Source organism: Eptatretus burgeri, chromosome 13, assembly GCF_056783735.1.
Source record: "Eptatretus burgeri isolate ZD-2024b chromosome 13, Ebu_testis_v1, whole genome shotgun sequence".
Lineage (NCBI taxonomy): Eukaryota > Metazoa > Chordata > Myxini > Myxiniformes > Myxinidae > Eptatretus > Eptatretus burgeri.
In genome coordinates, this window is record NC_140973.1 from 65,599,329 (window position 1) to 65,614,328 (window position 15,000).

The 15,000-nt window shown below is 43.0% G+C and overlaps 1 protein-coding gene across 1 annotated transcript in view; it reads right to left on the bottom strand.

Annotated features, from left to right (window-relative positions):
- The window catches only part of LOC147014671 (FRAS1-related extracellular matrix protein 2-like), a 171,599-nt gene that overhangs the window by 147,007 nt on the left and 9,592 nt on the right, over window positions 1-15,000 (bottom strand). Inside the window, exon 2 of the mRNA XM_085850663.1 lies at window positions 5,673-5,762. Within this exon, the coding sequence (XP_085706789.1) occupies window positions 5,673-5,762 (90 nt within the window). The remainder of the gene's footprint in view (window positions 1-5,672; window positions 5,763-15,000) is intronic.

Sequence of the window (15,000 nt, forward strand, 5' to 3'; positions counted from 1 at the left end):
CATACCTGAAGGCCATCCTGCCAGCCCTTAGAAACATGATAAATATATTAATTAATATGTTAGTAATAAAAAATAGTTTTGTTTGTGTGTGTGTGTGTGTGTCTGTGTATGTGTCTGTGCATGCCTGTGCACGTCTGTGCATGTCTGTGCATGTCTGCTTGTTCTTATTTAATGAGCATACTTCAAGTAACTGCACTTGTTCATGAATGCAGACTGCAAGGCTCTTAAAGGTGGGTAAACAGCTACGAACATGTTGTGTCCAACATGTCTGTGACTGTTGTACAAGGTACACAACCTTTGCTCAAGAAAGCACAGTGTACATCCACTGGCAATTCTTCCAAAGGCTTCTTCGTCATCCTGAACTCTTCACACAATCTGAAGTGCACTTTCACCCCCTGTGCCTTCACCCCTGGACCAATGGCATTTATAGCTGATAGGGTTTCCATCTGAACCCCCTGGTTGACGACACAGGTAACCTCAGTTCAAATCCCTGATACAATATGATTCGCCCCTCGTCTACTAAGGTCCAATTGTAATTCACTAAAAAGTACACTGATGCGGACTCACATCTTTGTCCTGTACATGCCGCATGCACATGAGCACACGCACGCACACACACACACACACACACACACACACACACACACACACACACGCACACACACACACACACACACACACACACACATACACACACACACACACACACACACACACACACACACACACACACACACACACACACCTCCAAGAGCCTGATATCAATATAAACAATGGCATCTGTCCATGGGGCAAAGGTACAGACATATGGTTAAATAGAATGTGTACGAGTGTTTGATGACACGAAACATATGGTACATGACACAGTATGTCGTACGAGATACAATGGCTGACTTTGTCCCACATTTCATACAACACTTGTGTAAACTGGACATTGAGTGAGCATCTTAATGTTTATGACACCTTTCAGAGCAATTCACTCCTTATACATATCCTTCTTGTTCTTTAACGTTCGCAAAACATTCCCACCTTCCTGTGGGTTCGGTTTGGAAAAGTTATCTCAAGTCTTTCACGAATCGGCTGAGAAGGACTGGTGTACTCAACTGGAGGCGATTTGGGTAGATATTGGTCATTTGGTCAGAGTGTTGGCGATAACTCATCTACTTCACGGAAGATGGGATCTTCAACGTCCGTCAGCTCATGCTAGCAGATGGGACACCCGGCCTAACGTCAATCCGAGGGGGGCAGTGCACTACGTGATCGTCCTGCCATGCAAGGTCACGATGTGACAGTTTATCAAGCTGAACTCAGACGAGGCAGCTCAAATGCACTACATCCTCACCATCTTGTCAGACATTTCAGAGCACATTTTAAATCTGTCTCCGACATTTGCACACCAGGAACAGACAAGTCGACCTAATAAATGCACATATACACAGTGGCAGTTAGAGAATCCACCGACAGATGGCTCTTGTGACAAAGTTTTCCAAACAGCATCCTTGCCATGGGAACATACAAATGAGATATGACATCATTCAGCAATTGCTCACAGTTTTTGATCTACCCCTGTATTATACCACTATGTTTAGAGTGATGAAGGTTATCAGATTCATTACAAGCATAATAAGTTCATTTGGATGAGTAGTCTTGAGAAATCAGGAGCTTGGCACCTGATGGGTTCCAGAGCCAGGGAAACCATCATTTGCCAGGTCTTTGTGGTCATCACCGTGACGTATTTATCATTTACTAGCAGGGGTACCCGGCGTTGCCCGATGCCATTCTAATCCTAAACCCGGTGCCGTGGGGGGCTAAAAAATACTTCCCGACATCCATTAAAGAATGGGTTTGGGAATCATTTAATATTACCTTTCACATCGCTACAAAGGTCGAGGCACCATACAGTGATAAATAAATAAAAATCCAAAAAAAACCCAACTTTTATTTTTCAACATTTGTTTTTTTTTGGCCTAAAACACTCCCCGGCAATCACTGATAAACCTCTGCAAGTATCACGAAGATCCATTCAGCCATCTACAAGAAAAATGACAGGCACAGCCAGATGGACAAACATCTCTCTTCTCGTGTAGATCCGACCGTATTTTCAGGACCAGATGCTGTCTCGACTCAGCTGAGGAAATAATCAAATGGATGATCTTTAGAGCACGGCTCATCGGCCTAGTTCATTATATCAGGTAAGGAAGCTTGTACTGATGTTTGATCTAAAGGGAGAAGTCTCACACTCTCACCATCTCTCTCCAAAAGGACCATCTGGCAAACCCTGCCCTCCCCCCCCCCAAACCTACTTTCTTAGTAATCCTCTTGAAGAAGTTGTCATTCAAACTCCTGGGTCTCACTCTAAGCCATGATCTTGATTGGGCGAACCACATTAATTTCAGTGTTGGCCTCTAAAGCCCGATGCCGACTCAGCATCCTCCGTCGTAGAAAGTCTTTCCTTGGCACACCTGAACTCCTCTTCACCTACAAGGCCATCGTCTGCAGCTTGATGGAGTACTGCTCTCCCCTCTGGGCTGGCTGTCTCACCTCACAGCTTACTCAGCTTGATGTCGTGAAAACCAAGACCTTCAATATCATTAGAATCTCCCGCGACACAGCTGAGTCTATGGGCCTATCACTTCACTATCGCAGACAGCTCAGTGATTAACCTGGCTTCTACCGCCTCCTTTATTGTCTTGCAACCCTCTGCTCTTTCCGTGCTTTGTCCCATTGAGGTTTCTGCAGGGCTCACATGGTCCACCATCAAGCTCCGTCTGGTGAAACTACCTAAATCAAGAATCACTGCTCATTTGTTTCTCTTTTTTCCCACCTGTGGAACTAACTTACACATCCTTTTAAATCTTATTCTTCCCTTTGAGACAGCTGTTCATCACTATCTCAGATCGTCCCAAATCCAAAACCATCCAAAATCTACCTTCGTTAACCCCCACCCCAATCCCTCCTCCTTCCAAATTCCCAGTTTTCCCTCCTGAGAGTTTCCTTCTGTATCCATCATATCCACCCCCATGCATTCTCTCCTGCGCCCCTCCCCCATGTATCCTCTGCTGCCCCCCATTCCTACCCACACCCATTGTTTGTCCGCCTCACTCTGTCTTGGCTTTCAACTCTCCTGTTGGTGTTTCCCCTGTCTCTCTGCTGCTTCTATTGTCCTGTTGCATCCTGATCCGTTCAGTGTACTAGTACTAGCTCTTCCACGAGCCTCTACTCTGCATACAAAAAAAGTCATTTGGCAAAGCAGTAGGTTGGCTTTCCTCCCACCATGAAGTCACATGTTGTGAATGAGGTGAGAGGAACATTATTAGGCTGGGCATTGAACACGATACCAGTGGAACACAAGTCAAAAGGTTTCCCTCAAGCAACTATTTTTAGTTTAACAGTGAAGCATCAAAGGAGGAGAGAGAGGGAGGGCATGAAGAAGAGACATCCAACCAATAAAAGCAATAATGGACAGAAGAATAAAAAGAAAAATGCAGACAGGCATGGGAGATTGGTAGAGGGTGGGGGGGGGGTTGGGTTCTGGGTGGGGGAGGGGTGCTTGGGGGGAAAATTCATTCTTTAGAAAAGATAGTTACCAATAGTATTTGAATGTAGAAAATTTCACCGTTTGACATCCATCATATTATGGGAAGAGCCATAAACAATGAAATATAGTGATGAAGCGTTTTCCGAAGGACATGCGTCATCATTCAGCGAAGCCATCTACTCTTGACTCAGCGATCGGACCAGTCTGCACAATATCTCACAGAAGCTTCGCACTCAACGCATTCGCTCCGCAATGGGCCTCTGCAGTTATTCTGTCGGAGCAAGCTGGCTTAGCCAGAGGTTGTGATGCCAAGGGGCCATGGACCTGGCTCTGGAACCCATTTACACGTCTTACTGAAGCCAAAGCTACCTCTCTGTCTCTCCCTCTGTCTCTGTCTCTGTGTTTGTGTTTGTTGGGTGGTCGCTAGACTACCGTAATTCTCATGTTTTCCGTCTGTCTGTATGTCTGTCTGTCTGTATGTATGTAATGGACAGACAGTTCTGGAGGCCAGAGGAGTCAACCGATTTTGATGAAACTTGACTGGTAGGTTCATACCAGGATCTAGTTGTATGCTTTGAGCACCGTTGCTATGGACGCCACCGTTGCCTAGTAACGGGACTTTGAAATTTTTGAAAAAAATCCGAAAAATATTTTTACATATATTTTTTTAGAAAATCAAAAATCGGCTTTCACGCTTTTATGCGTTCTGTAATCAACCTATTTGTCAAACATTTTCAGCCCGATCCGTCAAAAACTGTATGACTGGTATGCAATTATATAGCAACCACCCATGTCGCCGACCGGCTCGTCTCTCCGTCTCTCCGTCTCTCCCTCTCCCTCTCCCTCTCCCTCTCCCTCTTCCTCTTCCTCTCTCTCTCTCTCTTTCCTAGTGAATGAATGAAACTCACTGCCTGTTGGAGTGTCACAACCTCGTCTGTGGCACTTTAATAGCGACATCAAAATGTACCATTTACCGGATATGTTTCTGAGTTTTGCTTTGATGGGCCCTCATTGTTTGGCTTGTTGAAAAAAAAAAGAAGAAAAAAAAAAAGACTTGTTCCTTTAATATAAAACAATTTTAGGATGGTTGATCAGTAAGTCTGTGGCCTTTTTGAGGATGAGGGAGATTGCTCACTTTAAGTTGTTCCAAAAGAAGTTTTAAGAAAAACAACACTTTCATTAATGTCAGCGTTTTCACTCTTTTGTCATGATACGGACTTACCGAACACCCCTCGTACAGGAAGATTTCGACAAGGAAGAACCCGTCCGAGTTGTTGTCTCAGTGTTCGTACACAAAACGCAACTTGCATCATTTGATGAGGTGCGACGATGTCGCTGATGATCAGCACTCACGCACATTCAGGCTGGAATTTGGTTCCATAGCCCTTTAAATGATCCCCGCGTAAATGTAAAGTTTGATTGTATTTATAAGCACAATCGACTTCAAGCAGGAAACACTTGTGATGATATCCACGATGCATGCAGAACGGATGATGCCGACTGAGCTGTTGTCGCCGGCAAACAAAAACACTTCTGCTTTCCACGGAAGGCCATTAAACATGAAATGCATTATAAACTTCCCAAAAGCAAGCTGCCTTGGTACCCATTAGAGACGTGCCCGGCAGCTCATAATTGATCAACATCCGCCGGAGAGTGAAAAAGTGCCGGTTAACCTCCTTTAAAATGTCCCTCCTGACTGATGGAGAGCACACAATAGTGAAAACGAAGATGGATGCCTCGGACGTGTATGAAGGAAGCGGTTATGGCGCACAGGGGCCGAAACCCAATGTGTTATTGAGATAAAGACAGCATCACAAAGTAAGAGAGCACAGGCAGGGACAAATTACAGGCTGTCTGAGGAAGTGCAAGGCTTCAGGTTTGATCTTCAGATAAGATTCCAGGTGTGTTGGCTGCTACAGCTTCACCGATGGTTTTGCCCACTATCTACTCCGTGCCAATTTATGATGGAACACGCTTGTCTGCAGGCATCCTCAGTATCAAATTAAAAGCAGTGTGAATTTTTTTAATGCTGTACATAGATAGGGTTCTGATTGTACCCCAAGCCCCCCTTACAAGACAGATGTAACATCCGTACTTCACGTCTTATAATTTACCCCCCCACCCTGGCACTCACCTGCGTCTTCTACAGTAAAGTAGAACACATCACGTGTGGCATTGCTCGGGTCATGAAGAATGTAGCAAATTCTCAAGTCATCCACATCACCTGTGAATAAGATGCATGATCTCAGTTCACAGAAAGGTAGAGATTTATTTATTTTTCATGTTGATCGATCAAACTAGTAGAGGAGTAGGAAGCGGAGGGAGGTAAAGAAGTCCGATGTAGATATTATAAAACTCAATATGAAACAGTTGTATTCAACTCACAGGTTAAAAGACTTGTAATCTCTCAAGGAGTTGGTATATAACTGCTCACACCACGAGTGCCCACCATGATGCGATTAGATTTGCATTAAAGCAGTAAATGTAATAATCTCCAATCTTCTGCGGCATCGTGCGTGCACGTGTTCAACAGAATGTCTCAACGCATTTCGGTGATCTAACTCATTGTCTCCAAGTCTGCTGGCATCGGTTACCATTTTATAGTCAATTTGCAAGCAAAAAGGGTTCTTGGATGCTTAATAGAAATAAAGAGAGCAAATAACCATCAAGGGGACGTCCCCTTGGCAGTTTCACAAGATTTTATCTGGTGTAGCAATATGGCTACAGGCAGTCCACTCGCCCAAGTGAACAACGCTTATGTACTCCTCCGTCCATTTCTCTTCCTGCACCTCCAGTGTCTTTGGAAACACTTAGGGGCAGTGGAAGCTCGTGTGCTGTGAAGCAAAACTGCCCTCCTGCAAAGGTTTTCTTCCCACCATGGAAAAAAAATAAAATGATAACCAGTCATCATCTTGTATTCGAACTGCTTGTGGGGCTAGAATTTAAGAAGACACCATATTGGGTTTCTAAAAGAGCTTAAAGGCCTTGTGTCCTATAATCAAGATTATCTTTGTCTGGGATTACGCATCTAAAATTCCAGTAAGCGGATCGCTCTGTCTTTGAGAATCGTTCCAGATGATGATCCTTGATGTTGTCCATGTCCAAAAAGCCGTTCATTGAAGCTCCTTCGGTTATCAGGACACTTTCTACAGCCTTTACAAACTCGAATGTATCCTTCCCAGTTTGTGGCAATGACTTATTCTCAACACGTACAGTATATAGCAAGAACGACATATTCTGGAGCCCAAACAGGATCATTCCTTCTGCCCATGTTCCTGCAGCCATGATTCTTCCTTGGTTGGTATATAAGACTGCATAGCAAAACATATGCACAAAAAACCCCCAAAAAGGGCAGATATTATATTTCCTTGAGACCCCCGGCGCACAAAATATCACCTGGCAGCGAGACACCAGGCTATCCCTGGAGCAACACAATTCAAAAAGGGCAGATATTATATTTCCTCGAGACCCCCGGCACACAAAATATCACCTGGCAGCGAGACACCAGGCTATCCCTGGAGCAACACAATTTACTGTTGGGCAAGGTTCTCAGACTTTTACATTATCATTAAATAAGGTGTGTGTGTGTGTGTGCGTGCGTGCGTGCGTGCGTGCGTGCGTGCGTGCGTGCGTGCGTGCGTATTCACTTTATTGTCATGTGTTTAAAAACCAAGATTAAGAAACAATGAAATTCTTATTCACAAACAGCCTTGTCACTCCATACATACATTAATCCAACAATATTTATAACAAACAACACTGCAAATTTACAAGAGTATTGACAAATTACAACATTTTACAATTTACATATAACACAGAGCATCAACAAAGTCCAATTTAGTGGCTATTTCGGATGTGGACAGCCTTTGGGGAAAAAACGAAAAAAAATAAAAACCCAAAACCTGGTGGATTGAGTCCGTAAGCTACGGTACCGCCTGCCTGATGGCAGAGGTGAGATCAGTCCGTGTGCAGGATGAGTGGGGTCTTTTATAATGCAGAGGGTCTTTCTGTGGCAGGGGTTGATGTACGTAGATATCCTCAATGGATGAAGGCTCTGTACCTGTGATTGTTTGTACAGTCCCAACAATCTTTTGCATGTGTATGTACATCTGAAAATCAGAGGAAAAAAAACAAACAGGGCTAGCCCAATCTCCCCCAAATTTTGCCTTTTTTGTCGGTAGTACCCAAGATTAGGTAATGAGCACAAATTAAAAGAAAAAAATTACCCCACCCACCCCCCACTATGAGGGGGGGGGGGAAGGACTGCTCATGATTTATGATCCTTCAGTAAATGAGTGAAACCAAGATTAAAATGATTTCAAGCAGTCGATACCCTTATGATGGATGGGGTGAATTTAAACACCAGTTTCTATACAGGACCTTGTAAGACTTCATTTATTAATTGGTTCACGAGTCAGTAAGTGACCACTATATTCGGTATGGGTATCTGTCTGTCTGTCTGTCTGTCTGTCTTTGTCTGTCTGTCTCGAGCATAGCTCCGTGGGTTTTGATCCGATCCTTATAAAATTTGGGTGGGAGGTTTATATCATGATCTCGTTGTGTTTTCCTGAGAATGGGCATGCTGCATCCATTATGGGTGGAGCCACGACCAAAAAACATGTGTTTTTAGGGTGTAGCCGGTTTCAAGTTACATCTTCTCCGAGGGGGTTTGTCGAATCTGGCAGGGGTTTCGGTATTTGGTTAGCCCAATGGCACCTGCATAGCCCCACGGAGCTCGATTTTTGATTTTCATCCCAAGGTCAAGGTCACAAGGTCACGAACTTAGAAAATGTCAAAAAAAATCAATAAATTGGGCATCGAGCTCCTAGGGTTTTCAACTGTTTCGAATGAAAGTTGGTATGCAAGTAGTGCTCTTCGAGTACTACAACTTTCATCATTTACGTTTTTCCCAATTCCCACGAGTTTGCCCGTGCCGTCCCCTCGAAGGTCAAAAAATTTAAAAAGGCGAACTACGTTTAGAATTTCGCAATTCGTGGTCGATTTCGATGAAACTCGAGTGGTAGTTATGGATGCCACCATTGCCTAGCAATGGCCAAAAAACTAGCCTTGAAAAAAGGCGGACTACGTTTAGGATTTCGCAATTCTTGTTCGATTATGGTGAAACTCGAGTGGTAGGTTCATACCATGACCTCGACCACACACCATGACAACCGTTGCTATGGCCGTCTCCGTTATCTAGCAACAGCCGAAAAAAAGTGCTATAGGTCAAAATTTTAATGAATTACGTTCTCAGATTCAAGAATACAGATGTTTCAGTTAAGGCCCGGTCACACCTTGACGTTTTAGCCAGCGATGGCAACGTGTTAAAATGTATGTAAAACGCTGGCTTACGTTGAACTTTTGATGTTTTTTTTTTAAAGATTCGGACGTATTCATAGCGACTTGGTCTAATGTATAACGCATTGGTAACAACACAGAACGTTTCGTTGTGTTATAGATAACTTATACCAACGAATGCTGAACCTGTTGTCGGCCTACACAACCGATGCCCAACGATAGTCTAACTCAGGCATAGCGCGTTGCACGCATCGCCGACGATGTCGTGACGTAGCCTATTAAAAGGCTGACGCACAACGATTCGAATCATAACTGCCGTAGAAATGGAAGTGTCAACATCGCGGTCACACCTTGGCGATCTTGCCAGCGTATGCTGACGTTACAAAAAGTGTGTCTAAAACGTTGGGGCACGTCGAATACGGTATGGGTAAGTTTGGTATACGTGAGTAGAACGCTAAATACGCTATCATACGTCGTAGTAAGTAGAGTACGTCAAGAAATTTTGAACATGTTCAAAATTTTACGACGTACTCGGCGTATGACACACGTTCCGCATGCAATGGGGATAAGTTTTACACACGATATGTGGACGCTTACACACGTCCACAAAGGCTACTTACAAGCTACTCATAAGTCGAAACACGTCGCGGTAATATCTTTTTTACGCGAAACTTATTTCGAACTTATGTTTGACGTGCTTTGAACCAATTCTTTACGTAGACCCAACACACATCGACGTATGTAGACGTATTCCAATGACGTCTTCCGGTCGACAAAAAAAAAAAAAAATTAACGTGTTTCTAGCTTACAACTGCCATATAAAGACGTGTTCCCAGCGGTTTTGGGAATTGGTATATAAAAATGGTGTTCATAAAAGGGGAACCCAACAGTGTTTTCGAGTCCTTTTTGAGTCGATGTCCATGTCAGCAGTAACAGTATCAGTATCAGTATCAGTATTACTATTAGTATTAGTATTAGTAGTAGTTTGTTCATGTTGGCAGTACTAGGTGGGTGTGAGGGGGAGGGTGTGGGTTATGATGGATCGTCCTTGCGTCCGCGTGTCCACGGGTAGGTTCATAGGCTGCCACTCAATGATTTAAATGGCTGCATCTCCACTATTGAAAGTAGACGCTTGCGCTCAACAATTGGATTTTTTTTACACTCAACGACTTTTAAACGGTACCACTCAGCTCGTTTCATTGTTTACAATGAACGATTTAAATTGCTGTCACTCGCCTTTGTTTTTTTTTTTTGTTTTTTTTTTGACGCTGGGGTTTGGAAATTTGAAACTTTTCTTCTGAACGTGTTAAAACGCTCAAACTCGACTATTTTAAATAGACGCTGCCGATGGACAATTGGAATCATAGCCAAGCTAGACATCGAAGTGTGAACATCCTCGTCATGCCGAAGAAAAGTTTGAAGAATGCTGCAAATAAGTGTCCTGGTCGTGGCCGTGGACGCTGACGCAAGGACGATCCATTATACCGACGTCTTTCAGCCTATGAGTAACTTAAAAGTAACGTCTGTCGACGTGTGGCAACGATCGCGTAACGTGCCACAACACGTTAATCATAGGTAGGAAATAAGTTTCGGGTACGCTAAACATTACCTCGGCGTGTCTCAACTTATGATTAACTTACAAGTAGCATGTGTTGACGTCTGTCAACGATCGCAGACCGTGCCTACAACTTGTGGCCAGCGTAGTGGAACGTGTGAGTCATACGCCGGCATACGTCGTGAAATTTCAAGCATGAAAAAATTTGAGGACAACCGAAAAGTACAACGTTTAAAGCCAACGTACAACGACGTATGGCAACGTACTACGACGTATGCCAGCGTGCTCTCAATGTTATCAAAACTTACCCATAACGTATTCAACGTGTGCCAGCGTTTTAGAAAAAAAATTCAAAAATCGGCATACGTTGGCTAAAACGTCAAGGTGTGACCGGGCCTTGAGACACTACGACCGTGTACATTGCTCGTGAACCATTGCCGTCTCCAGACTTGTTCTTATGACATATTCTTTGTGATATAATTTTTGATTGTTTTAGGCTGACATAGTTTAAGATGACTAAAACAAATGCCAAGAAAAATCAGACAAAATTACACATTTTTGGACAAACAAATGCATTTTATTAAACTAGAAGGGCACTCGGTGGAGCACATACCTCCACCACGTAATGCCTGATGCACGAGAACATATCAGGCCCAATACATTTTTGAAATATCATGCTATAAGTACTATATCGTTTTTGCCCCTATCTCTCAATGATGAAGAATTACTTATTAAAATTAAATAATCCTTGTATCCAGATCCGGATTCAGATCTTCACCAAAATCTAATCGGTTCGTCATGGTCACACACCCAACCTGTCCACCATGATTCGTTCAAATCCAGACAACTTTTTGAGATATCCTGTACACAAACAAACAAACAAGCAGTCATAGACTGGTACTTACGAAATCGTCAACTTGACCTCTGACCTTGTCTAATAGAAGCTGTCTCCAGAGAAGGTAGCAAAGCAAACCAGAAGTTTCTACGATGATTCTGTACCAAACAATCAAAAATCGTAACGTCGACCGAAGCAAAAATCTCCATTTCTCCACGCAATAATTTAATATTATTTTATCAAAGTCACAAAACCGTAATATTCGGCCATCCACCAACAATCTTTACATAATCTGATGGCTTAGCGAGCCAGGCATGCGACGATAACCTTTATTGGGATAAAAAAATGACTCAAACACCATCTTTATCGAAAACACCATCAGCGCGCACACGGAAAACCTTTACGTGACTCAATGATGCCTCTGCTCGAGCGCGCTGCACCACGTGACGAGCCGTGACGCGGCGAGTGAAATATTTTTATACAATCTTAAAATGTCTCCAAAACATCCAATTTTTGCCAGAATTTTGACAACCCAGTGTTAAGCGTCCTAAGCGATCTCAAAAACCGAAGACAAAATTAATATTGAAGTTAAAACGAACTCGTAACGTCGACCGAAGCAAAAATACTCCATTTCTCCACATGAATTTATGGAATTATGTTTGACCTCACTGTGACCTTGACCTTTGACCGATTTGACCAAAATCTAATCAGCGCTAACCATCACCCTCCTGAATCACGTGGTGTAATTCGACATTGGTAGCTTCTTTCATTCTCGAGTTATCGTGCCTACAAACAAACATACACACACACACACACACACACACACACACACACACACACACACACACAAACAGAGGACGGATGTCATCAATATACTTACGAAATCTTTAGATTCCGTAAGTAACAAGCAGTCATAGACTGGTACTTACGAAATAGTCAACTTGACCTCTGACCTTGTCTAATAAAAGCTGTCTCTAGAGAAGGTAGCGACGCAAACCAGAAGTTTCTACAATGATTCTGTACCAAACCATCAAAAATCGAATGTTTGACCTCACTGTGACCTTGACCTTTGACCGATTTTGACCAAAATCTAAACAGCGCTAGCCATCACCCTCCTGAATCACGTGGTGTAATTTGACATTGGTAGCTTCTTCCGTTCTCGAGTTATCATGGTTTGGATGTTTGACCTCACTGTGACCTTGACCTTTGACCGATTTTGACCAAAATCTAAACAGCGCTAGCCATCACCCTCCTGAATCACGTGGTGTAATTTGACATTGGTAGCTTCTTCCGTTCTCGAGTTATCATGGTTTGGATGTTTGACCTCACTGTGACCTTGACCTTTGACCGATTTTGACCAAAATCTAATCAGCGCTAGCCATCACCCTCCTGAATCACGTGGTGTAATTTGACATTGGTAGCTTCTTCCGTTCTCGAATTATCGTGCCTACAAACACACAAACACACACACACACACAAACAGATGACAGAAGTCATCAATATACTTACGAAATCTAACAAATACGCAAACAACCAAACAGACAGAAAGTGGTGAAAACATAACCTCCTTCATCTTCAGTGGTGGAGGTAATAACTAAATAGATGTACCGCTTTCAGACCTGTCCCCTTGGGGTTGTTCATTAGGTCTATGATGTGGACCTCTATTTGACATGTTTGCATTTTTGGAGGTCCCTCGAGGTGTTCTGAATGAAATTGGACGAAATATGTGGAAAAATGAACGTTCTTTTTAATCTGGGGGAAAATGAACAGGTCCCTGCTCCTGTTTTGTGAGATGCACGCATACTATAGTTGAAAGCTCTTCACAGCCATGGGGGAGAGGGGTTCGGACCTGTCCACGTGGGTTTCCACTGTCTGTCTTTTCCCCAGATTTATTTTGCTTTCATGTGTAACACCTTAAGGGACCTCTAAAACACATCGAGAAACCTCTAAACACCTCGAGGGAGCTCTAGCAATTTGATGCATGCATACTATACAAGACCCCTTTGAAAGGTCTTCCTGGACATGGGGAAAGGAAAGGGGTGGGAAGAGGAGATGAAGGAGAGGGGGATGGTTGGGAGAGGGGGGGAGGAGAGGGGGTGGGGAGAAGATATAGGGGGAGGAGTTACGTCATAACTACTTTGAAAGCTTTTGAAATAGTGTAGAGGAGGAGGGATAGAGAAGAGGGTGGCATAAAGAGAAGCGGTGGGGGAGAGCGAAGGTTTTGGAGTCACATTTTACATTACGTAGAATTTTGATGGGCCCTGCTCGTGTATGTATATATTCTCAACCAAAACAGTGGAAAAAAACACATTCAGCTCAAACATCTGGTGCAAATGACCACCAAGGGTTAAATAAGTCGAAAAAAAATATATTGCTGGATTAAATGGAACAACCAATGGCAAGAAAGTTTATTTCCAAACTCACCCATTTTTCAACAACCATTTCACCATTAGTCAAAGGGTACTGACAGAAACACTTGGCTCTCTAACATTTGAAATGGCTCTGGAAGCAGACTTCAAAGTTAGAGGAAAATGAGATTCTTGGGCAAGTTGAAGCCAAACCAAGCGAAGGAACCAGTTATCATCAGGCAGTGCTAATGAGAGGGTGAATTAAAAGCTCTTTGCAGTGTGCGAGCCACACATGCATGAAAATACACACACAACAAGATGTTTAAGAAATACACTTGAGGCAAAATGAAACTTTAGCAAAAACTCGTCAACGTCATTGTATCAACAATCGGTGGTGTGCCTGATTGCGGGTAAATAGCCCTCGGTGGTTACAAACATGGAAACAGTTTAATGCATTTGAATTGTTTATCAAAATGACTTAAAGGGGACTTATAAACTCAAAAATTTCAGAAAACCAACTTTAATTAGATTCTTCTCCTCAGAGTTTTGTACCACATTCGGCAGTGAATATGTACAGTATGTCTTGTTTAATTTCTCAGCAATTTCTGTAGACAGGGCGTCGACTTGGCTGTCTCTGATTGGTTGTGAACAATATAATTTATGACACAGGTGTTCAAAACATGAACAACGCTTTCATGTTCCCAGCTAAGCTATCCTGCTGTTGACGGATGAAATTAAAGAGATACTTGACATAGTTGGCTGGGATCATAATATGAGGTAGTGTTGTTCATGCTTTAAGGACACTGTGAAGAAGCTGCTGCATGGGATGTGTAGCAGGTTTTTTTTTTAGGATGAAATGCAATCTTGTGTCTTCTTCCAATTAATAATGAAGATATCATTCATCATCAATAGGACTAGATAAAAATAGGACCACTGGATATGGCATAATGTTGTAACCCAAATTTGGTAGCATTCTGACTGGTGGATAAGGAGAAGAAGATTTCGGAAGGAATTTGCGTGACCGCCATTTTGACACACTTCCGGTCACTTGATCACCATGGCCTCCGCAATTTAACATCAGGACCCTGTCCGAATGTTAACCCAAATTTGGTAGCATTCTTACTTAGTGAGTCTGTAGAAGAATATTTTTAAAGGAATTGATGCGATTTCCCCAAAAGTTGACAAAGTCAGCCATTTTGACACACAGTCAGGTGATTGGCATGGCTCCCTCAATTTAACATCCTTATCCTTGCCTAAAGTTGTAACCTAAATTTGATAGCATTCTGACCGGTGGGTCTGGAGAAGATTTTTGAAGAAATTTACTAAGGCAGCCATTTTGACCTACTTAAAGTCACGTGATTGGAATGATCTTTGCAATTCCTGTTACCAGTCAGGAGAGGAATGTTGCTGCTAAATTTCAGCCAGA